Here is a 22,020-nt window from a genome sequence, read left to right as displayed (position 1 = left end):
AAATAGTCTCTGGCTATCAACTCTATCTATGCCTCTCATTATCTTGTATACCTCAATTAGGTCCCCTCTCCTCCTCCTTTTCTCCAATGAAAAGAGACCGAGCTCAGTCAACCTCTCTTCATAAGATAAGCCCTCCAGTCCAGGCAGCATCCTGGTAAACCTCCTCTGAACCCTCTCCAAAGCATCCACATCTTTCCTATAATAGGGCGCCCAGAACTGGACGCAGTATTCCAAGTACGGTCTAACCAAAGTTTTATAGAGCTGCAACAAGATCTCACGACTTTTAAACTCAATCCCCCTGTTAATGAAAGCCAAAACACCATATGCTTTCTTAACAACCCTGTCCACTTGGGTGGCCATTTTAAGGGATCTATGTATCTGCACACCAAGATCCCTCTGTTCCTCCACGCTGCCAAGAATCCTATCCTTAATCCTGTACTCAGCTTTCAAATTCGACCTTCCAAAATGCATCACCTCGCATTTATCCAGGTTGAACTCCATCTGCCACCTCTCAGCCCATCTCTGCATCCTGTCAATGTCCCGCTGCAGCCTACAACAGCCCTCTACACTGTCAATGACACCTCCGACCTTATCGAACGCCTTGCCGAAATCCATATACACCACATCAACCGGTTTACTCTCATCTACCTGTTTGGTTACCTTCTCAAAGAACTCAATAAGGTTTGTGAGACACGAACTTCCCTTCACAAAACCGTGCTGACTATCCCTAATCAATTTATTCTTTTCTAGATGATTATAAATCCTATCCCTTATAACCTTTTCTAACACGTTACCAACAACTGAGGTAAGGCTCACTGGTCTATAATTACCAGGGTTGCCTCTACTCCCCTTCTTGAACAGGGGAACCACATTTGCTATCCTCCAGTCATCTGGCACTATTCCTGTAGACAATGACGAGTTAAAGATCAATGCCAAAGGCTCGGCAATCTCCTCCCTGGCTTCCCAGAGGATCTGAGGATAAATCCCATCCGGCCCAGGGGACTTATCTATCTTCACCCTCTGAAGGATTTCTAATACCTCTTCCTTGTGAACTTCAATCCCACATAGTCTAGTAGCCTGTACCTCAGTATTCTCCTCGACAACGTTGTCGTTTTCTGGAGTGAATACTGTTGAAAAATATTCATTTAGCGCTTCCCCTATCTCCTCTGACTCCACACACAACTTGCCACTACGATCCTTGATTGGGCCTAATCTTACTTTCGTCATTCTTTTATTCCTTAAATACCGATAGAAAGCCTTAGGGTTTACCCTGATCCTATCCGCCAACAACTTCTCATGTCTCCTCCTGGCTCTTCTGAGCTCTCTCTTTAGGTCTTTCCTAGCTACCACGTAGCCCCCAAGTGCCCTAACTGAGCCTTCACATCTCAACCTAACATAAGCCTTCTTCTTCCTCTTGACCAGAGATTCCACCTCCTTCGTAAACCATGGCTCCCGCACTCCGCAGCTTCCTCCCTGCCTGACAGGTACATACCTATCTAGGATACACAGGAGCTTTTCCTTGAATAAGCTCCACATTTCGAATGTGCCCATCTCCTGCAGTTTCCTTCTCCATCCTATGCTCCCTAAATCTTGCATAATCTCATCGTAATTGCCTTTCCTCCAGCTATAACTCTTGCCCAGTGGTACACACCTATCCCTTTCCATCACTGAAGTAAACATAACAGAATTGTGATCTCTATCACCAAAGTGCTCACCTACTTCCAAATCTAACACCTGGCCAGGCTCATTACCCAGTACCAAATCTAATGTGGCTTTGCCCCTTGTTGGCCTATCAACATACTGTGTCAGGAAGCCCTCCTGCACACACTGGACAAAAACTGACCCATCTATAGTACTCGAACTATACTGTTCCCAGTCAATATTTGGAAAGTTGAAGTCCCCCATGACAACTACCCTGTCTCTCTCACTCCTATCGAGAATCATCTTTGCTATCCTTTCCTCTACATCTCTGGAACTATTCGGAGGCCTATAGAAAACTTCCAACAGGGTGACCTCTCCTTTCCTGTTTCTAATCTCAGCCCATACTACCTCAGTTGACGAGTCCCCAAACATCCTTTCAGCAACTGTAATACTGTCCTTGACCAACAATGCCACACCTCCGCCCCTTTTACCATCTTCTCTGTTCTTACTGAAACATCTAAATCCCGGAACCTGCAACAACCATTCCTGTCTCTGCTCTATCCATGTCTCCGAAATGGTGTGTGTGTGGGACTGTATCCCAGTGAGAGTCAGTGTGTTTGTGGGACTGTATCCCAGTGAGGGTCAGTGTGTGTGTGGGACTGTATCCCAGTGAGGGCCAACGTGTGTATAGGACTGTACCCCAGTGAGGGTTAGTGTGTGTATGGGACTGTGCCCCAGTGAGGGTCAGTGTGTTTGTGGGACTGTACCTCAGTGAGGGTCAGTGTGTGTGTGGGACTGTATCCCAGTGAGAGTCAGTGTGTTTGTGGGACTGTATCCCAGTGAGAGTCAGTGTGTGTGGGAATGTATCCCAGTGAGGGTCAGTGTGCGTGTGGGACTGTATCCCAGTGAGGGCCAACGTGTGTATGGGACTGTACCCCAGTGAGGGTTAGTGTGTGTATGGGACTGTGACCCAGTGAGGGTATGTATGTTTGTGGGACTGTATCCCAGTGAGGGTTAGTGTGTGTGTGGGACTGTATCCCAGTGAGGGTCAGTGTGTGTGTGGGACTGTATCCCAGTGAGAGTCAGTGTGTGTGTGGGACTGTATCCCAGTGAGAGTTGGTGTGTGTGTGGGACTGGACCCCAGGGAGAGTCAGTGTGTGTGAGACTGTACTCCAGTGAGAATCAGTGTCTGTGTGGGACTGTACCTCAGTGAGAGTCTGTGTGTGTGTGTGGCTGTACCCCAGTGAGAGTCAGTGTGTTTGTGGGACTGTATCCCAGTGAGGGTCAGTGTGTGTGTGGGACTGTATCCCAGTGAGAGCCAACGTGTGTATAGGACTGTACCCCAGTGAGGGTTAGTGTGTGTATGGGACTGTGCCCCAGTGAGGGTCAGTGTGTTTGTGGGACTGTACCTCAGTGAGGGTCAGTGTGTGTGTGGGACTGTATCCCAGTGAGAGTCAGTGTGTTTGTGGGACTGTATCCCAGTGAGAGTCAGTGTGTGTGGGGGAATGTATCCCAGTGAGGGTCAGTGTGCGTGTGGGACTGTATCCCAGTGAGGGCCAACGTGTGTATGGGGCTGTACCCCAGTGAGGGTTAGTGTGTGTATGGGACTGTGACCCAGTGAGGGTATGTATGTTTGTGGGACTGTATCCCAGTGAGGGTTAGTGTGTGTGTGGGACTGTATCCCAGTGAGGGTCAGTGTGTGTGTGGGACTGGACCCCAGGGAGAGTCAGTGTGTGTGAGACTGTACTCCAGTGAGAATCAGTGTCTGTGTGGGAGTGTTAGTAGAAGGAAAATATTCTGCCTGGAAGTCAGTGGTGAGTGGGGTTCCACAGGGCTCTGTCCTTGGGCCTCTACTGTTTATTAATGACTTGGATGAGGAGATTGAAGGATGGGTCAGCAAGTTTGCAGACAACACAAAGGTCGGAGGTGTCGTTGACAGTATAGAGGGCTGTTGTAGGCTGCAGCGGGACATTGACAGGATGCAGAGATGGGCTGAGAGGTGGCAGATGGAGTTCAACCTGGATAAATGCGAGGTGATGCATTTTGTAAGGTTGAATTTGAAAGCTGAGTACAGGATTAAGGATAGGATTCTTGGCAGTGTGGAGGAACAGAGGGATCTTGGTGTGCAGATACATAGATCCCTTAAAATGGCCACCCAAGTGGACAGGGTTGTTAAGAAAGCATATGGTGTTTTGGCTTTCATTAACAGGGGGATTGAGTTTAAAAGTCGTGAGATCTTGTTGCAGCTCTATAAAACTTTGGTTAGACCGCACTTGGAATACTGCGTCCAGTTCTGGTCGCCCTATTATAGGAAAGATGTGGATGCTTTGGAGAGGGTTCAGAGGAGGTTTACCAGGATGCTGCCTGGACTGGAGGGCTTATCTTATGAAGAGAGGTAGACTAAGCTCGGTCTCTTTTCATTGGAGAAAAGGAGGAGGAGAGGGGACCTAATTGAGGTATACAAGATAATGAGAGGCATAGATAGAGTTGATAGCCAGAGACTATTTCCCAGGGCAGAAATGGCTAGCACGAGGGGTCATAGTTTTAAGCTGGTTGGTGGAAAGTATAGGGGGGATGTCAGAGGTGGGTTCTTTACACAGAGAGTTGTGAGAGCATGGAATGCGTTGCCAGCAGCAGTTGTGGAAGCAAGGTCATTGGGGACATTTAAGAGACTGCTGGACATGCATATGGTCACAGAAATTTGAGGGTGCATACATGAGGATCAATGGTCGGCACAACATTGTGGGCTGAAGGGCCTGCTCTGTGCTGTACTGTTCTATGTTCTATGTACCTCAGTGAGAGTCTGTGTGCGTGTGCGGCTGTACCCCAGTGAGAATCAGTGTGTGTGGGACTGTACCCCAGTGAGTGTTAGTGTGTGTGTGGGACTGTATCGCAGTGAGGGCCAGTGTGTTTTTGGGACTGTACCCCAGTGAGATTCAGTGTGTGTGTGGGACTGTATCCCAGTGAAGGTCAGTGTTTGTGTGGGATTGTACCCCTGTGAGAGTCAGTGTGTGTGGCACTGTACCACAGTGAGGGCCAATGTGTGTATGGGACTGTAACCCAGTGAGTGTCAGTGTGTGTGGGACTGTACCCCAGTGAGAGTCAGTGTGTGTGGGACTGTACCCCAGTGAGAGTCAGTGTGTGTGTCGGACTGCATCCCATTGAGAGTCAGTGTGTGTGTGGGACTGTATCGCAATGAGGCTCAGTGTGTGTGTGGGACTGTTCCTCAGCGAGTGACAGTATGTGTGGTATTGTACCCCAGTGAGAGTCAGTGTGTGTGGCACTGTACCCCAGTGAAGGCCAATGTGTGTATGGGACTGTACCCCAGTGAGGGTCAGTGTGTGTGGGACTGTTCCCCACTGAGAGTCAGTGTGTGTGTGGGAATGTATCCCAGTGAGGGTCAGTGTGCGTGTGGGACTGTATCCCAGTGAGGGCCAACGTGTGTATGGGACTGTACCCCAGTGAGGGTTAGTGTGTGTATGGGACTGTGACCCAGTGAGGGTATGTATGTTTGGGGGACTGTATCCCAGTGAGGGTTAGTGTGTGTGTGGGACTGTATCCCAGTGAGGGTCAGTGTGTGTGTGGGACTGTATCCCAGTGAGAGTCAGTGTGTGTGTGGGACTGTATCCTAGTGAGAGTTGGTGTGTGTGTGGGACTGGACCCCAGGGAGAGTCAGTGTGTGTGAGACTGTACTCCAGTGAGAATCAGTGTCTGTGTGGGACTGTACCTCAGTGAGAGTCTGTGTGTGTGTGCGGCTGTACCCCAGTGAGAGTCAGTGTGTGTGGGACTGTACCCCAGTGAGGGTCAGTGTGTTTGTGGGACTGTACCCCAGTGAGGGTTAGTGTGTGTGTGGGACTGTACCTCAGTGAGAGTCAGTGTGTGTATGGGACTGTATCCCAGTGAGGGTCAGTGTGCTTGTGGGACTATACCCCAGTGAGTGTTAGTGTGTGTGTGGGACTGTATCGCAGTGAGGGCCAGTGTGTTTGTGGGACTGTACCCCAGTGAGATTCAGTGTGTGTGTGGGACTGTATCCCAGTGAGGGTCAGTGTGCGTGTGGGACTGTATCCCAGTGAGGGTCAGTGTGTTTGTGGGACTGTATCCCAGTGAGGGTCAGTGTGCGTGTGGGACTGTATCCCAGTGAGGGCCAACGTGTGTATGGGACTGTACCCCAGTGAGGGTTAGTGTGTGTATGGGACTGTGACCCAGTGAGGGTATGTATGTTTGGGGGACTGTATCCCAGTGAGGGTTAGTGTGTGTGTGGGACTGTATCCCAGTGAGGGTCAGTGTGTGTGTGGGACTGTATCCCAGTGAGAGTCAGTGTGTGTGTGGGACTGTATCCTAGTGAGAGTTGGTGTGTGTGTGGGACTGGACCCCAGGGAGAGTCAGTGTGTGTGAGACTGTACTCCAGTGAGAATCAGTGTCTGTGTGGGACTGTACCTCAGTGAGAGTCTGTGTGTGTGTGCGGCTGTACCCCAGTGAGAGTCAGTGTGTGTGGGACTGTACCCCAGTGAGTGTTAGTGTGTGTGTGGGACTGTATCGCAGTGAGGGCCAGTGTGTTTTTGGGACTGTACCCCAGTGAGATTCAGTGTGTGTGTGGGACTGTATCCCAGTGAAGGTCAGTGTTTGTGTGGGATTGTACCCCTGTGAGAGTCAGTGTGTGTGGCACTGTACCACAGTGAGGGCCAATGTGTGTATGGGACTGTACCCCAGTGAGTGTCAGTGTGTGTGGGACTGTACCCCAGTGAGAGTCAGTGTGTGTGGGACTGTACCCCAGTGAGAGTCAGTGTGTGTGTCGGACTGCATCCCATTGAGAGTCAGTGTGTGTGTGGGACTGTATCGCAATGAGGGTCAGTGTGTGTGTGGGACTGTTCCTCAGCGAGTGACAGTATGTGTGGTATTGTACCCCAGTGAGAGTCAGTGTGTGTGGCACTGTACCCCAGTGAAGGCCAATGTGTGTATGGGACTGTACCCCAGTGAGGGTCAGTGTGTGTGGGACTGTTCCCCACTGAGAGTCAGTGTGTGTGTGGGAATGTATCCCAGTGAGGGTCAGTGTGTGTGTGGGACTGGACCCCAGGGAGAGTCAGTGTGTGTGAGACTGTACTCCAGTGAGAATCAGTGTCTGTGTGGGACTGTACCTCAGTGAGAGTCTGTGTGTGTGTGCGGCTGTACCCCAGTGAGAGTCAGTGTGTTTGTGGGACTGTATCCCAGTGAGGGTCAGTGTGTGTGTGGGACTGTATCCCAGTGAGGGCCAACGTGTGTATAGGACTGTACCCCAGTGAGGGTTAGTGTGTGTATGGGACTGTATCCCAGTGAGAGTCAGTGTGTTTGTGGGACTGTACCTCAGTGAGGGTCAGTGTGTGTGGGGGAATGTATCCCAGTGAGGGTCAGTGTGCGTGTGGGACTGTATCCCAGTGAGGGCCAACGTGTGTATGGGGCTGTACCCCAGTGAGGGTTAGTGTGTGTATGGGACTGTGACCCAGTGAGGGTATGTATGTTTGTGGGACTGTATCCCAGTGAGGGTTAGTGTGTGTGTGGGACTGTATCCCAGTGAGGGTCAGTGTGTGTGTGGGACTGGACCCCAGGGAGAGTCAGTGTGTGTGAGACTGTACTCCAGTGAGAATCAGTGTCTGTGTGGGAGTGTTAGTAGAAGGAAAATATTCTGCCTGGAAGTCAGTGGTGAGTGGGGTTCCACAGGGCTCTGTCCTTGGGCCTCTACTGTTTATTAATGACTTGGATGAGGAGATTGAAGGATGGGTCAGCAAGTTTGCAGACAACACAAAGGTCGGAGGTGTCGTTGACAGTATAGAGGGCTGTTGTAGGCTGCAGCGGGACATTGACAGGATGCAGAGATGGGCTGAGAGGTGGCAGATGGAGTTCAACCTGGATAAATGCGAGGTGATGCATTTTGTAAGGTTGAATTTGAAAGCTGAGTACAGGATTAAGGATAGGATTCTTGGCAGTGTGGAGGAACAGAGGGATCTTGGTGTGCAGATACATAGATCCCTTAAAATGGCCACCCAAGTGGACAGGGTTGTTAAGAAAGCATATGGTGTTTTGGCTTTCATTAACAGGGGGATTGAGTTTAAAAGTCGTGAGATCTTGTTGCAGCTCTATAAAACTTTGGTTAGACCGCACTTGGAATACTGCGTCCAGTTCTGGTCGCCCTATTATAGGAAAGATGTGGATGCTTTGGAGAGGGTTCAGAGGAGGTTTACCAGGATGCTGCCTGGACTGGAGGGCTTATCTTATGAAGAGAGGTAGACTAAGCTCGGTCTCTTTTCATTGGAGAAAAGGAGGAGGAGAGGGGACCTAATTGAGGTATACAAGATAATGAGAGGCATAGATAGAGTTGATAGCCAGAGACTATTTCCCAGGGCAGAAATGGCTAGCACGAGGGGTCATAGTTTTAAGCTGGTTGGTGGAAAGTATAGGGGGGATGTCAGAGGTGGGTTCTTTACACAGAGAGTTGTGAGAGCATGGAATGCGTTGCCAGCAGCAGTTGTGGAAGCAAGGTCATTGGGGACATTTAAGAGACTGCTGGACATGCATATGGTCACAGAAATTTGAGGGTGCATACATGAGGATCAATGGTCGGCACAACATTGTGGGCTGAAGGGCCTGCTCTGTGCTGTACTGTTCTATGTTCTATGTACCTCAGTGAGAGTCTGTGTGCGTGTGCGGCTGTACCCCAGTGAGAATCAGTGTGTGTGGGACTGTACCCCAGTGAGTGTTAGTGTGTGTGTGGGACTGTATCGCAGTGAGGGCCAGTGTGTTTTTGGGACTGTACCCCAGTGAGATTCAGTGTGTGTGTGGGACTGTATCCCAGTGAAGGTCAGTGTTTGTGTGGGATTGTACCCCTGTGAGAGTCAGTGTGTGTGGCACTGTACCACAGTGAGGGCCAATGTGTGTATGGGACTGTAACCCAGTGAGTGTCAGTGTGTGTGGGACTGTACCCCAGTGAGAGTCAGTGTGTGTGGGACTGTACCCCAGTGAGAGTCAGTGTGTGTGTCGGACTGCATCCCATTGAGAGTCAGTGTGTGTGTGGGACTGTATCGCAATGAGGGTCAGTGTGTGTGTGGGACTGTTCCTCAGCGAGTGACAGTATGTGTGGTATTGTACCCCAGTGAGAGTCAGTGTGTGTGGCACTGTACCCCAGTGAAGGCCAATGTGTGTATGGGACTGTACCCCAGTGAGGGTCAGTGTGTGTGGGACTGTTCCCCACTGAGAGTCAGTGTGTGTGTGGGAATGTATCCCAGTGAGGGTCAGTGTGCGTGTGGGACTGTATCCCAGTGAGGGCCAACGTGTGTATGGGACTGTACCCCAGTGAGGGTTAGTGTGTGTATGGGACTGTGACCCAGTGAGGGTATGTATGTTTGGGGGACTGTATCCCAGTGAGGGTTAGTGTGTGTGTGGGACTGTATCCCAGTGAGGGTCAGTGTGTGTGTGGGACTGTATCCCAGTGAGAGTCAGTGTGTGTGTGGGACTGTATCCTAGTGAGAGTTGGTGTGTGTGTGGGACTGGACCCCAGGGAGAGTCAGTGTGTGTGAGACTGTACTCCAGTGAGAATCAGTGTCTGTGTGGGACTGTACCTCAGTGAGAGTCTGTGTGTGTGTGCGGCTGTACCCCAGTGAGAGTCAGTGTGTGTGGGACTGTATCGCAGTGAGGGCCAGTGTGTTTGTGGGACTGTACCCCAGTGAGATTCAGTGTGTGTGTGGGACTGTATCCCAGTGAGGGTCAGTGTGCGTGTGGGACTGTATCCCAGTGAGGGTCAGTGTGTTTGTGGGAATGTATCCCAGTGAGGGTCAGTGTGCGTGTGGGACTGTATCCCAGTGAGGGCCAACGTGTGTATGGGACTGTACCTCAGTGAGGGTTAGTGTGTGTATGGGACTGTGACCCAGTGAGGGTATGTATGTTTGGGGGACTGTATCCCAGTGAGGGTTAGTGTGTGTGTGGGACTGTATCCCAGTGAGGGTCAGTGTGTGTGTGGGACTGTATCCCAGTGAGAGTCAGTGTGTGTGTGGGACTGTATCCTAGTGAGAGTTGGTGTGTGTGTGGGACTGGACCCCAGGGAGAGTCAGTGTGTGTGAGACTGTACTCCAGTGAGAATCAGTGTCTGTGTGGGACTGTACCTCAGTGAGAGTCTGTGTGTGTGTGCGGCTGTACCCCAGTGAGAGTCAGTGTGTGTGGGACTGTACCCCAGTGAGTGTTAGTGTGTGTGTGGGACTGTATCGCAGTGAGGGCCAGTGTGTTTTTGGGACTGTACCCCAGTGAGATTCAGTGTGTGTGTGGGACTGTATCCCAGTGAAGGTCAGTGTTTGTGTGGGATTGTACCCCTGTGAGAGTCAGTGTGTGTGGCACTGTACCACAGTGAGGGCCAATGTGTGTATGGGACTGTACCCCAGTGAGGGTTAGTGTGTGTATGGGACTGTGACCCAGTGAGGGTATGTATGTTTGGGGGACTGTATCCCAGTGAGGGTTAGTGTGTGTGTGGGACTGTATCCCAGTGAGGGTCAGTGTGTGTGTGGGACTGTATCCCAGTGAGAGTCAGTGTGTGTGTGGGACTGTATCCTAGTGAGAGTTGGTGTGTGTGTGGGACTGGACCCCAGGGAGAGTCAGTGTGTGTGAGACTGTACTCCAGTGAGAATCAGTGTCTGTGTGGGACTGTACCTCAGTGAGAGTCTGTGTGTGTGTGCGGCTGTACCCCAGTGAGAGTCAGTGTGTGTGGGACTGTACTCCAGTGAGTGTTAGTGTGTGTGTGGGACTGTATCGCAGTGAGGGCCAGTGTGTTTTTGGGACTGTACCCCAGTGAGATTCAGTGTGTGTGTGGGACTGTATCCCAGTGAAGGTCAGTGTTTGTGTGGGATTGTACCCCTGTGAGAGTCAGTGTGTGTGGCACTGTACCACAGTGAGGGCCAATGTGTGTATGGGACTGTACCCCAGTGAGGGTCAGTGTGTGTGGGACTGTTCCCCACTGAGAGTCAGTGTGTGTGTGGGAATGTATCCCAGTGAGGGTCAGTGTGTGTGTGGGACTGGACCCCAGGGAGAGTCAGTGTGTGTGAGACTGTACTCCAGTGAGTGTCAGTGTGTGTGGGACTGTACCCCAGTGAGAGTCAGTGTGTGTGGGACTGTACCCCAGTGAGAGTCAGTGTGTGTGTCGGACTGCATCCCATTGAGAGTCAGTGTGTGTGTGGGACTGTATCGCAATGAGGGTCAGTGTGTGTGTGGGACTGTTCCTCAGCGAGTGACAGTATGTGTGGTATTGTACCCCAGTGAGAGTCAGTGTGTGTGGCACTGTACCCCAGTGAAGGCCAATGTGTGTATGGGACTGTACCCCAGTGAGGGTCAGTGTGTGTGGGACTGTTCCCCACTGAGAGTCAGTGTGTGTGTGGGAATGTATCCCAGTGAGGGTCAGTGTGTGTGTGGGACTGGACCCCAGGGAGAGTCAGTGTGTGTGAGACTGTACTCCAGTGAGAATCAGTGTCTGTGTGGGACTGTACCTCAGTGAGAGTCTGTGTGTGTGTGCGGCTGTACCCCAGTGAGAGTCAGTGTGTTTGTGGGACTGTATCCCAGTGAGGGTCAGTGTGTGTGTGGGACTGTATCCCAGTGAGGGCCAACGTGTGTATAGGACTGTACCCCAGTGAGGGTTAGTGTGTGTATGGGACTGTGCCCCAGTGAGGGTCAGTGTGTTTGTGGGACTGTACCTCAGTGAGGGTCAGTGTGTGTGGGGGAATGTATCCCAGTGAGGGTCAGTGTGCGTGTGGGACTGTATCCCAGTGAGGGCCAACGTGTGTATGGGGCTGTACCCCAGTGAGGGTTAGTGTGTGTATGGGACTGTGACCCAGTGAGGGTATGTATGTTTGTGGGACTGTATCCCAGTGAGGGTTAGTGTGTGTGTGGGACTGTATCCCAGTGAGGGTCAGTGTGTGTGTGGGACTGTATCCCAGTGAGAGTCAGTGTGTGTGTGGGACTGTATCCCAGTGAGAGTTGGTGTGTGTGTGGGACTGGACCCCAGGGAGAGTCAGTGTGTGTGAGACTGTACTCCAGTGAGAATCAGTGTCTGTGTGGGAGTGTTAGTAGAAGGAAAATATTCTGCCTGGAAGTCAGTGGTGAGTGGAGTTCCACAGGGCTCTGTCCTTGGGCCTCTACTGTTTGTAATTTTTATTAATGACTTGGATGAGGGGATTGAAGGATGGGTCAGCAAGTTTGCAGACAACACAAAGGTCGGAGGTGTCGTTGACAGTATAGAGGGCTGTTGTAGGCTGCAGCGGGACATTGACAGGATGCAGAGATGGGCTGAGAGGTGGCAGATGGAGTTCAACCTGGATAAATGCGAGGTGATGCATTTTGGAAGGTTGAATTTGAAAGCTGAGTACAGGATTAAGGATAGGATTCTTGACAGTGTGGAGGAACAGAGGGATCTTGGTGTGCAGATACATAGATCCCTTAAAATGGCCACCCAAGTGGACAGGGTTGTTAAGAAAGCATATGGTGTTTTGGCTTTCATTAACAGGGGGATTGAGTTTAAAAGTCGTGAGATCTTGTTGCAGCTCTGTAAAACTTTGGTTAGACCGCACTTGGAATACTGCGTCCAGTTCTGGTCGCCCTATTGTAGGAAAGATGTGGATGCTTTGGAGAGGGTTCAGAGGAGGTTTACCAGGATGCTGCCTGGACTGGAGGGCTTATCTTATGAAGAGAGGTAGACTAAGCTCGGTCTCTTTTCATTGGAGAAAAGGAGGAGGAGAGGGGACCTAATTGAGGTATACAAGATAATGAGAGGCATGGATAGAGTTGATAGCCAGAGACTATTTCCCAGGGCAGAAATGGCTAGCACGAGGGGTCATAGTTTTAAGCTGGTTGGAGGAAAATATAGAGGGGATGTCAGAGGTGGGTTCTTTACACAGAGAGTTGTGAGAGCATGGAATGCGTTGCCAGCAGCAGTTGTGGAAGCAAGGTCATTGGGGACATTTAAGAGACTGCTGGACATGCATATGGTCACAGAAATTTGAGGGTGCATACATGAGGATCAATGGTCGGCACAACATTGTGGGCTGAAGGGCCTGCTCTGTGCTGTACTGTTCTATGTTCTATGTTCTATGTACCTCAGTGAGAGTCTGTGTGCGTGTGCGGCTGTACCCCAGTGAGAATCAGTGTGTGTGGGACTGTACCCCAGTGAGTGTTAGTGTGTGTGTGGGACTGTATCGCAGTGAGGGCCAGTGTGTTTTTGGGACTGTACCCCAGTGAGCTTCAGTGTGTGTGTGGGACTGTATCCCAGTGAAGGTCAGTGTTTGTGTGGGATTGTACCCCTGTGAGAGTCAGTGTGTGTGGCACTGTACCACAGTGAGGGCCAATGTGTGTATGGGACTGTAACCCAGTGAGTGTCAGTGTGTGTGGGACTGTACCCCAGTGAGAGTCAGTGTGTGTGGGACTGTACCCCAGTGAGAGTCAGTGTGTGTGTCGGACTGCATCCCATTGAGAGTCAGTGTGTGTGTGGGACTGTATCGCAATGAGGCTCAGTGTGTGTGTGGGACTGTTCCTCAGCGAGTGACAGTATGTGTGGTATTGTACCCCAGTGAGAGTCAGTGTGTGTGGCACTGTACCCCAGTGAAGGCCAATGTGTGTATGGGACTGTACCCCAGTGAGGGTCAGTGTGTGTGGGACTGTTCCCCACTGAGAGTCAGTGTGTGTGTGGGAATGTATCCCAGTGAGGGTCAGTGTGCGTGTGGGACTGTATCCCAGTGAGGGCCAACGTGTGTATGGGACTGTACCCCAGTGAGGGTTAGTGTGTGTATGGGACTGTGACCCAGTGAGGGTATGTATGTTTGGGGGACTGTATCCCAGTGAGGGTTAGTGTGTGTGTGGGACTGTATCCCAGTGAGGGTCAGTGTGTGTGTGGGACTGTATCCCAGTGAGAGTCAGTGTGTGTGTGGGACTGTATCCTAGTGAGAGTTGGTGTGTGTGTGGGACTGGACCCCAGGGAGAGTCAGTGTGTGTGAGACTGTACTCCAGTGAGAATCAGTGTCTGTGTGGGACTGTACCTCAGTGAGAGTCTGTGTATGTGTGCGGCTGTACCCCAGTGAGAGTCAGTGTGTGTGGGACTGTACCCCAGTGAGGGTCAGTGTGTTTGTGGGACTGTACCCCAGTGAGGGTTAGTGTGTGTGTGGGACTGTACCTCAGTGAGAGTCAGTGTGTGTATGGGACTGTATCCCAGTGAGGGTCAGTGTGCTTGTGGGACTATACCCCAGTGAGTGTTAGTGTGTGTGTGGGACTGTATCGCAGTGAGGGCCAGTGTGTTTGTGGGACTGTACCCCAGTGAGATTCAGTGTGTGTGTGGGACTGTATCCCAGTGAAGGTCACTGTTTGTGTGGGATTGTACCCCAGTGAGAGTCAGTGTGTGTGTGGGACTGTATCCCAGTGAGAGTTGGTGTGTGTGTGGGACTGGACCCCAGGGAGAGTCAGTGTGTGTGAGACTGTACTCCAGTGAGAATCAGTGTCTGTGTGGGACTGTACCTCAGTGAGAGTCTGTGTGTGTGTGCGGCTGTACCCCAGTGAGAGTCAGTGTGTGTGGGACTGTACCTCAGTGAGGGTCAGTGTGTTTGTGGGACTGTACCCCAGTGAGGGTTAGTGTGTGTGTGGGACTGTACCTCAGTGAGAGTCAGTGTGTGTATGGGACTGTATCCCAGTGAGGGTCAGTGTGCTTGTGGGACTATACCCCAGTGAGTGTTAGTGTGTGTGTGGGACTGTATCGCAGTGAGGGCCAGTGTGTTTGTGGGACTGTACCCCAGTGAGATTCAGTGTGTGTGTGGGACTGTATCCCAGTGAAGGTCAGTGTTTGTGTGGGATTGTACCCCAGTGAGGGTCAGTGTGTGTGTGGTACTGTATCCCTGTGAGAGTCAGTGTGATTGTGGGACTGTACCCCCGTGAGAGTCAGTGTGTTTCTGGGACTGTATCCCAGTGAGGGTCAGTGTCTGTGTGGGACTGTACCTCAGTGAGAGTCTGTGTGTGTGTGCGGCTGTACCCCAGTGAGAGTCAGTGTGTGTGGGACTGTACCCCAGTGAGGGTCAGTGTGTTTGTGGGACTGTACCCCAGTGAGGGTTAGTGTGTGTGTGGGACTGTACCTCAGTGTGAGTCAGTGTGTGTATGGGACTGTATCCCAGTGAGGGTCAGTGTGCTTGTGGGACTATACCCCAGTGAGTGTTAGTGTGTGTGTGGGACTGTATCGCAGTGAGGGCCAGTGTGTTTGTGGGACTGTACCCCAGTGAGAGTCAGTGTGTGTGTCGGACTGCATCCCATTGAGAGTCAGTGTGTGTGTGGGACTGTATCGCAATGAGGGTCAGTGTGTGTGTGGGACTGATCCTCAGCGAGTGACAGTATGTGTGGGATTGGAGCCCAGTGAGAGTCAGTGTGTGTGGGACTGTACCCCAGTGAAGGCCAATGTGTGTATGGGACTGTACCCCAGTGAGGGTCAGTGTGTGTGGGACTGTACCCCAGTGAGAGTCAGTGTGTGTGTGCGACTGTATCCCAGTGAGGGCCAATGTGTGTATGGGACTGTTTTCCAGTGAGATTTAGTGTGTGTTTGGTACTGTATCCCAGTGAAAATCAGTGTCTGTGTGAGACTGTCCTTCGGTGAGAGTCAGTGTGTGTGGGACAGTATCCCAGTGAGAGTCAGTGTGTGTGTGAGATGACTCCGGTGAGAATCATTGTCTGTGTGGGAGAGTATCCCTGTGAGAGTCAGTGTGTGTGTGTGGGACTGTACACGAGTGAGAGTCAGTGTGTGTGTGGTACTGTATCCCTGTGAGAGTCAGTGTGTGTGTGGTATTGTATCCCTGAGAGAGTCAGTGTGTATGGGACTTACCTCAGTGAAGGCCAATCTGTGTATGGGACTGTACCCCAGCGAGGGACAGTGTGTGTGTGGGACTGTATCCCTGTGAGACTCAGTGTTTGTGTGGGATTGTACCCCAGTGAGAGTCAGTGTGTGTGGCACTGTACGACAGTGAGAGTCAATGTGTGTGTGGGGCTGTATCCCAGTGAGCGTCAGTGTGTGTGTGGGACTGTATCCCAGTGAGAGTCAGTGTGTGTGGGACAGTATCCCAGTGAGAGTCATTGTGTGTGTGAGATGACTCCGGTGAGAATCATTGTCTGTGTGGGACAGTATCCCTGTGAGAGTCAGTGTGTGTGTGGGACTGTATCCCTGTGAGAGTCAGTGTGTGTGTGTGGGACTGTACACGAGTGAGAGTCAGTGTGTGTGTGGTACTGTATCCCTGTGAGAGTCAGTATGTGTGTGGTATTGTAACCCTGTGAGAGTCAGTGTGTATGGGACTGACCTCAGTGAAGGCCAATCTGTGTATGGGACTGTACCCCAGCGAGGGACAGTGTGTGTGTGGGACTGTATCTCTGTGAGACTCAGTGTTTGTGTGGGATTGTACCCCAGTGAGAGTCAGTGTGTGTGGCACTGTACGACAGTGAGAGTCAGTGTGTGTGTGGGGCTGTATCCCAGTGAGAGTCAGTGTGTGTGTGGGACTGTATCCCAGTGAGAGTCAGTTTGTGTGGCACTGTACCCCAGTGAGGGTCAATGTGTGTAGGACTGTGCTCCAGTGAGAGTCAGTGTGTGTGTGGGATGGTACCCCAGTGAGATTCAGTGTGTGTGGGATTGTACACCAATAAGTGCCAATGTGTGTATGGGAATGTGCCCCAGTGAGGGTGAGTGTGTGCATGGGACGGTATCACAGTGGGAGTCAGTGTGATTGTGGGACTGTAGCCCAGTGAGGGTTAGTGTTGTGTGGGACTGTTTCCCAGTGACGGTCAGTGTGATAGTGGGAGTGTACCCCAGTGAGGGTTAGTGTGTATATGGGACTGTATCCCAGTGAGGGTCAGTGTGTGTGTGGTACTGTATCCCTGTGAGAGTCAGTGTGATTGTGGGACTGTACCCCCGTGAGAGTCAGTGTGTTTCTGGGACTGTATCCCAGTGAGGGTCAGTGTGTGTGTGGGACTGTATCCCAGTGAGGGCCATTGTGTGTATGGGACTGTACCCCAGTGAGGGTTAGTGTGTGTGTGGGACTGTTTCCCAGTGAGGGTCAGTGTGATTGTGGGACTGTACTCCATTGAGGGTTAGTGTGTGTGTGGGACTGTATCCCAGTGAGAGTCAGTGTGTGTATGGGACTGTACCCCAGTGAAGGTAAGTGTGTGTGTGGTACTGTATCCCTGTGAGAGTCAGTGTATGTGTGGGACTGTACCCCAGTGAAGGACAATGTGTGTATGGGACTATACCCCAGCGAGGGCCAGTGTGTGTGGGACTGTACCCCAGTGAAGGTCAGTGTTTGTGTGGGATTGTACCCCAGTGAGAGTCAGTGTGTGTGGCACTGTACCACAGTGAGGGCCAATGTGTGTATGGAACTGTACCCCAATGAGTGTCAGTGTGTGTGGGACAGTACCCCAGTGAGAGTCAGTGTGTGTGTGGGAATGTATCCCAGTGAGAGTCAGTGTGTGTGTGGGACTGTACCCCAGTGAGAGTCAGTTTATGTGGCACTGTACCCCAGTGAGGGTCAATGTGTGTATGGGACTGTACCCCAGTGAGAGTCTGTGTGTGTGTGTGTGTGTGTGTGTGTGTGTGTGTGTGTGTGTGTGTGTGTGTGTGTAGGACTGTGCCCCAGTGAGAGTCAGTGTGTGTGTGGAATGGTAGCCCAGTGAGATTCAGCGTGTGTGGGATTGTACACCAGTAAGTGCCAATGTGTGTATGGGAATGTGCCCCAGTGAGTGTGAGTGTGTGCATGGGACTGTATCACAGTGAGAGTCAGTGTGATTGTGGGACTGTACCCCAGTGAGAGTCTGTGTGTTTCTGGGACTGTATCCCAGTGAGGGTCAGTATGTGTATGGGACTGTACCCCAGTAAGGGTTAGTGTGTGTGTGGGACTGTTTCCCAGTGAGGGTCAGTGTGATTGTGGGACTGGACCCCAGTGAGGGTTAGTGTTGTGTGGGATTGTACATCAGTGAGAGTCAGTTTGTGTGGGACTGTACCCCAGTGAGAGTCAATATGTGTGTGGGACTGTTCCTCAGCGAGGGTCAGTGTGTGTGGGACAGTATCCCAGTGAGACTCAGTGTGTGTGTGTGAGACTGTCCTCCAGTAGAATCAGTGGCTGTGTGGGACTGTACCTCAGTGAGAGTCAGTGTGTGTATGGGACTGTACCCCAGTGAGGGTCAGTGTGTGTGTGGTACTGTATCCCTTTGTGTCAGTGTGTGTGTGGGACTGTACCCCAGTGAAGGACAATGTGTGTATGAGACTGTACCCCAGTGAGAGTCAGTGTGTGTGGGACTGTACCCCAGTGAGGGCCAATGTGTGTATCGGACTGTGCCGCAGTGAGGGATTGTGTGTGCGTGGGACTGTGCCCCAGTGAGGGTCAGTGTGTGTGTGGGACTGTACCCCAGTGAGGGTTAGTGTGTGTGTGGGACTGTATCCCAGTGAGAGTCACTGTGTGTGTGGGACTGTATCGCAGTGAGAATCAGTGTGTGTGTGAGACTGTCCTCCAGTGACAATCAGTGGCTGTGTGGGACTGTACCTCGGTGAGAAACAGTGCGTGTGAGACTGTACCCCAGTGAGAGTCTGTGTCTGTGTGGAACTGTTCCTCAGCGAGTGTCAGTGTGTGTGGGATTATACGCCAGTGAGAGTCAGTGTGTGTGGGACTGTACCCCAGTGAGGGCCAATGTATGTATGGGACTGTGCCGCATTGAGGGATTGTGTGTGTGGGACTGTATCCCAGTGGGAGTCAGTGTGTTTGCTGGACTGTATCCCAGTGAGAGTGTGTGTGGGTGTGGGTCTGGACCCCATTGAGAGTCAGTGTGTATGTGGGGCTGTATCCCAGTGAGAGACAGTGTTTGTGTGGGACTGTACCCCAGGGAGAGTCAGTGTGTGTGTGGGACTGTATCCCAAAGAAAGCCGGTGCTTGTGGGGGACTGTATCCCAGTGAGAGTCAGTGTGTGTGTGGGACAGTATCCCAGTGAGAGTCCGTGTGTGTGTGGTACTGTATCTCTGTGCGAGTCGGTGTGTGTGTGGGACTGTACCTCAGTGAAGGCCAATGTGTGTATGGGACTGTACCCCAGCGAGGGTCAGTGTGTGTGTGGGATTGTATCCCAGTGAGATTCAGTGTGATTGTGGTACTGGACCTGAGTGAGGGTCAGTGTGTGTGTGGGACAGTTTCCCAGTGAGAATTAGTGTGTGTGTGGGAATGTAACCCACTGAGATTTAGTGTGTGTGTTGGTCTGTATCCCAGTGAGGGTTTGTGTGTGTGTGGGACTGTACCCCATTGAGAGTCAGTGTGTTTGTGGGACTGTATCCCAGTAAGGCCCAGTGTGTGTATGGGACTGTATCCCAGTGAGGGCCAATGTGTGTATGGGACTGTACCCCAGTGAGGTTTAATGTGTGTGTGGGGCTGTTTCCCAGTGAGAGTCAGTGTGTTTGTGGGACTGTACCCCAGTGAGGGTTAGTGTGTGTGTGGGACTGTATCCCAGTGAGAGTCAGTGTGTGTGTGTGGGACTGTATCCCAGTGAGGGCCAATGTGTGTGTGGGACTGTACCCCAGTGAGGGTTAGTGTGTGTATGGGGCTGTATCCCAGTGAGGGTCAGTGTGTTTGTGGGACTGTATCCCAGTGAGGGCCAATGTGTGTGTGGGACTGCATCCCAGTGAGAGTCAGTGTGTGTGTGGGACTGTACCCCAGTGAGAGTCAGTGTGTGTGTGGGGCTGTACCCCAGTGAGAGCCAGTGTGTGTGTGGGACTGTATCCCAGTGAGAGTCAGTGTGTGTGTGGTACTGTGTCCCTGTGAGAGTCAGTGTGTGTGGGACTGTACCCCAGTGAGAGTGTGTGTGGGTGTGGGGCTGGACCCCAATGAGAGTCCGTGTGTGTGGGACTAGACCAGAGTGAGGGTCAGTGTGTGTGGGGCTGTACCCCAGTGAGGGTCAGTGTGTGTGGGACTGTACACTAGTGAGAGTCAGTGTGTGTGTGAGAATGTACTCCAGTGAGAGTCAGTGTGTGTATGGGACTGTACCCCAGCGAGGGTCATTGTGTGTGTGGGACTGTATCCCAGTGAGAGTCAGTGTGTGTGTGGGACTGGACCTGAGTGGGTGTCAGCGTGTGTGTGGGACTGTTTCCCAGTGAGATTTAGTGTGTGTATGGGACTGTACCCCAGTGAGAGTCAGTGTGTGTGTGGGACTGTATCCCAGTGAGAATCAGTGTGTGTTTGGTACTGTATCCCTGTGAGAGTCGGTGTGTGTGTGAAACTGTTACTCCGCGAGGGTCAGTGTGTGTGAGAAAGTACCCCAGTGAGAGTCAGTGCGTGTGTGGGCTTGTACCCCAGTGAGAGTCAGTGTGTATGGGACTGTACCCCAGTGAGGGTTTGTGTGTGTGTGGGCCTGTATCCCAGTGAGAGTCAGTGTGTTTTTGGGACTGTACTCCAGTGAGAGTCAGTGTGTTTGTGGGACTGTATCCCAGTGAGAGTCAGTATGTGTGGGACTGTACCCCAGTGAGAATCAATGTGTGTGTGGGACTGTATCCCAGTGAGGATCAGTGTGTTTGTGGAACTGTACCCCAGTAAGCGTTAGTGTGTGTGTAGGATTGTATCCCAGTGAGAGTCAGTGTGTTTGTGGGACTGTACCCCAGTGAGATTCACTGTGTGTGTGTGTGGGACTGTATCCCAGTGAGGGGTCAGTGCGTGTTGGGCTGAATCCCGTGAGAGTCAGTGTGTGTGTGGGACTGTACCCCAGCAAGAGTCAGTGTGTATGTGTGTGTGTGGGACTGTATCCCTGTGAGAGTCAGTGTGTGTGGGACTGTACCCCAGTGAGAGTCAGTGTGTGTGTGGGACTGTATCCCAAAGACACTCGGTGTGTGTGTGGGACTGTATCCCAGTGAGAGTCAGTGTGTGTGGGACTGTATCCCAGTGAGAGTCAGTGCGTGTGTTGTACTGTATCCCTGTGAGAGTTAGTGTGTGTGGGACTGTACACTAGTGAGAGTCAGTGTGTGTGTGGGAATGTACCCCATTGAGAGTCAGTGTGTGTGTGTGGCACTGTACACTAGTGAGATTCAGTGTGTGTGGGACTGTACACTAGTGAGAGTCAGTGTGTGAGTGGGACTGTACACTAGTGAGAGTCAGTGTGTGTGTGGGACTGTAGCTCAGTGAGAGTCAGCCTGTTTGTGGGACTGTATCCCAGTGAGAGTCAGTGTGTGTGTGGGTCTGTATCCCAGTGAGAGTCAGTGTGTGTGTGGGTCTGTAGCCCAGTGAGAGTCAGCCTGTTTGTGGGACTGTATCCCAGTGAGAGTCAGTGTGTGTGTGGGTCTGTATCCCAGTGAGAGTCAGTGTATGTGTGGGACTGTATCCCTGTGAGAGTCAGTGTGTGTGGGACTGTATCCCAGTGAGAGTCAGTGTGTGTGTGGGACTGTATCCCAGTGAGAGTCAGTGTGTATGTGGGAATGTACTCCACTGAAAGTCTGTGTGTGTGTGACTGTATCCCCGTGAGCGTCAGTGTGTGTCTGGGACTGTATCTCACTGAAATGTGAGCTCCATGTCTACAAAACCTTTCACAATTCTCAGAATTCCCAAATGCTTCAAACGCTTTGGAAGTTTTGAACTGATGTTCTTGTTTTTAACAACTAAGGCTTAAGGATATCGGTGCGTCATCGCCAATAAAATGAGTTCAGCTGCTGCGCAGCTTGAGGGAACAATGTTGGGCAGTTTCTGACTTGGTGCAAATGCCAATAGCAAGTGGATAACTCCTTTTCAATCCCTCAGCATTTGCAAAGTTACTGAGTATGTACCAATGAGAATCAAGCAGCTCTTCCACATTACACTCCATACTCTGCATCAGAGTGAGGCATGAGAGTGAACTTTGTGCTGAGCTGAGAGAGTGTATCAGAGTTGGACAGAACTTCACAAATTCCCAGCAGAAGGGAATTAGGATAATGGGATTCGGTACATAAAGTTCACGGGTAATGTTTGTGCTTTCAGTGACACACAGACTGCTCTGAACTATAAAGAGTGAATTACCTTCTCAATTTTTCACAGGTTCACACACACGCTCTGAGAGTCAGAGAGACGGATGAGCAGGGGAAGGACAGAAAGGGAGACAGAGAGAACGACCTGTTCAGCTGACAGATGCTGAGATTGTGACTGCTGCATCTCATCCTGCTGTGTGTGTCCAAAGGTGACCATGAGACCATCCTGCCTTTTCTCGTTAATCCTGCTGTTGGGAATGCTGGGCCTCATTCTGCTGGTGCATATCCAGGACCTAATGGAGATAATCCCACAAGAGGGAACAGGTCAGTGGGTTCACCATCACCTTCCCCTTAGCACAATCCCAGCACACCCCAGCGTAAACAGTTCGGGTCCAGGGACCAGGTCA

The 22,020-nt window shown here is 51.5% G+C and overlaps 1 protein-coding gene across 3 annotated transcripts in view; it reads left to right on the top strand.

The window, feature by feature from the left end:
• LOC132210624 (carbohydrate sulfotransferase 8-like) overlaps positions 1-22,020 on the top strand; it is a 203,328-nt gene that overhangs the window by 21,887 nt on the left and 159,421 nt on the right. Inside the window, exons 1-2 of one of the 3 annotated variants that reach the window (XM_059651560.1) lie at positions 21,501-21,590; positions 21,684-21,937. In XM_059651560.1, the coding sequence (XP_059507543.1) occupies positions 21,829-21,937 (109 nt within the window). In that variant the 5' untranslated portion in view covers positions 21,501-21,590; positions 21,684-21,828. Of the gene's footprint in view, positions 1-21,500; positions 21,591-21,683; positions 21,938-22,020 lie in introns of those variants that run through there. The other 2 variants (XM_059651559.1, XM_059651561.1) reach the window with 2 other exon arrangements.

The sequence above is a fragment of the Stegostoma tigrinum genome, chromosome 16, assembly GCF_030684315.1.
Source record: "Stegostoma tigrinum isolate sSteTig4 chromosome 16, sSteTig4.hap1, whole genome shotgun sequence".
In the NCBI taxonomy this organism is placed as follows: Eukaryota; Metazoa; Chordata; class Chondrichthyes; order Orectolobiformes; family Stegostomatidae; genus Stegostoma; species Stegostoma tigrinum.
This window is presented reverse-complemented; position numbering and strand designations above follow the sequence as displayed.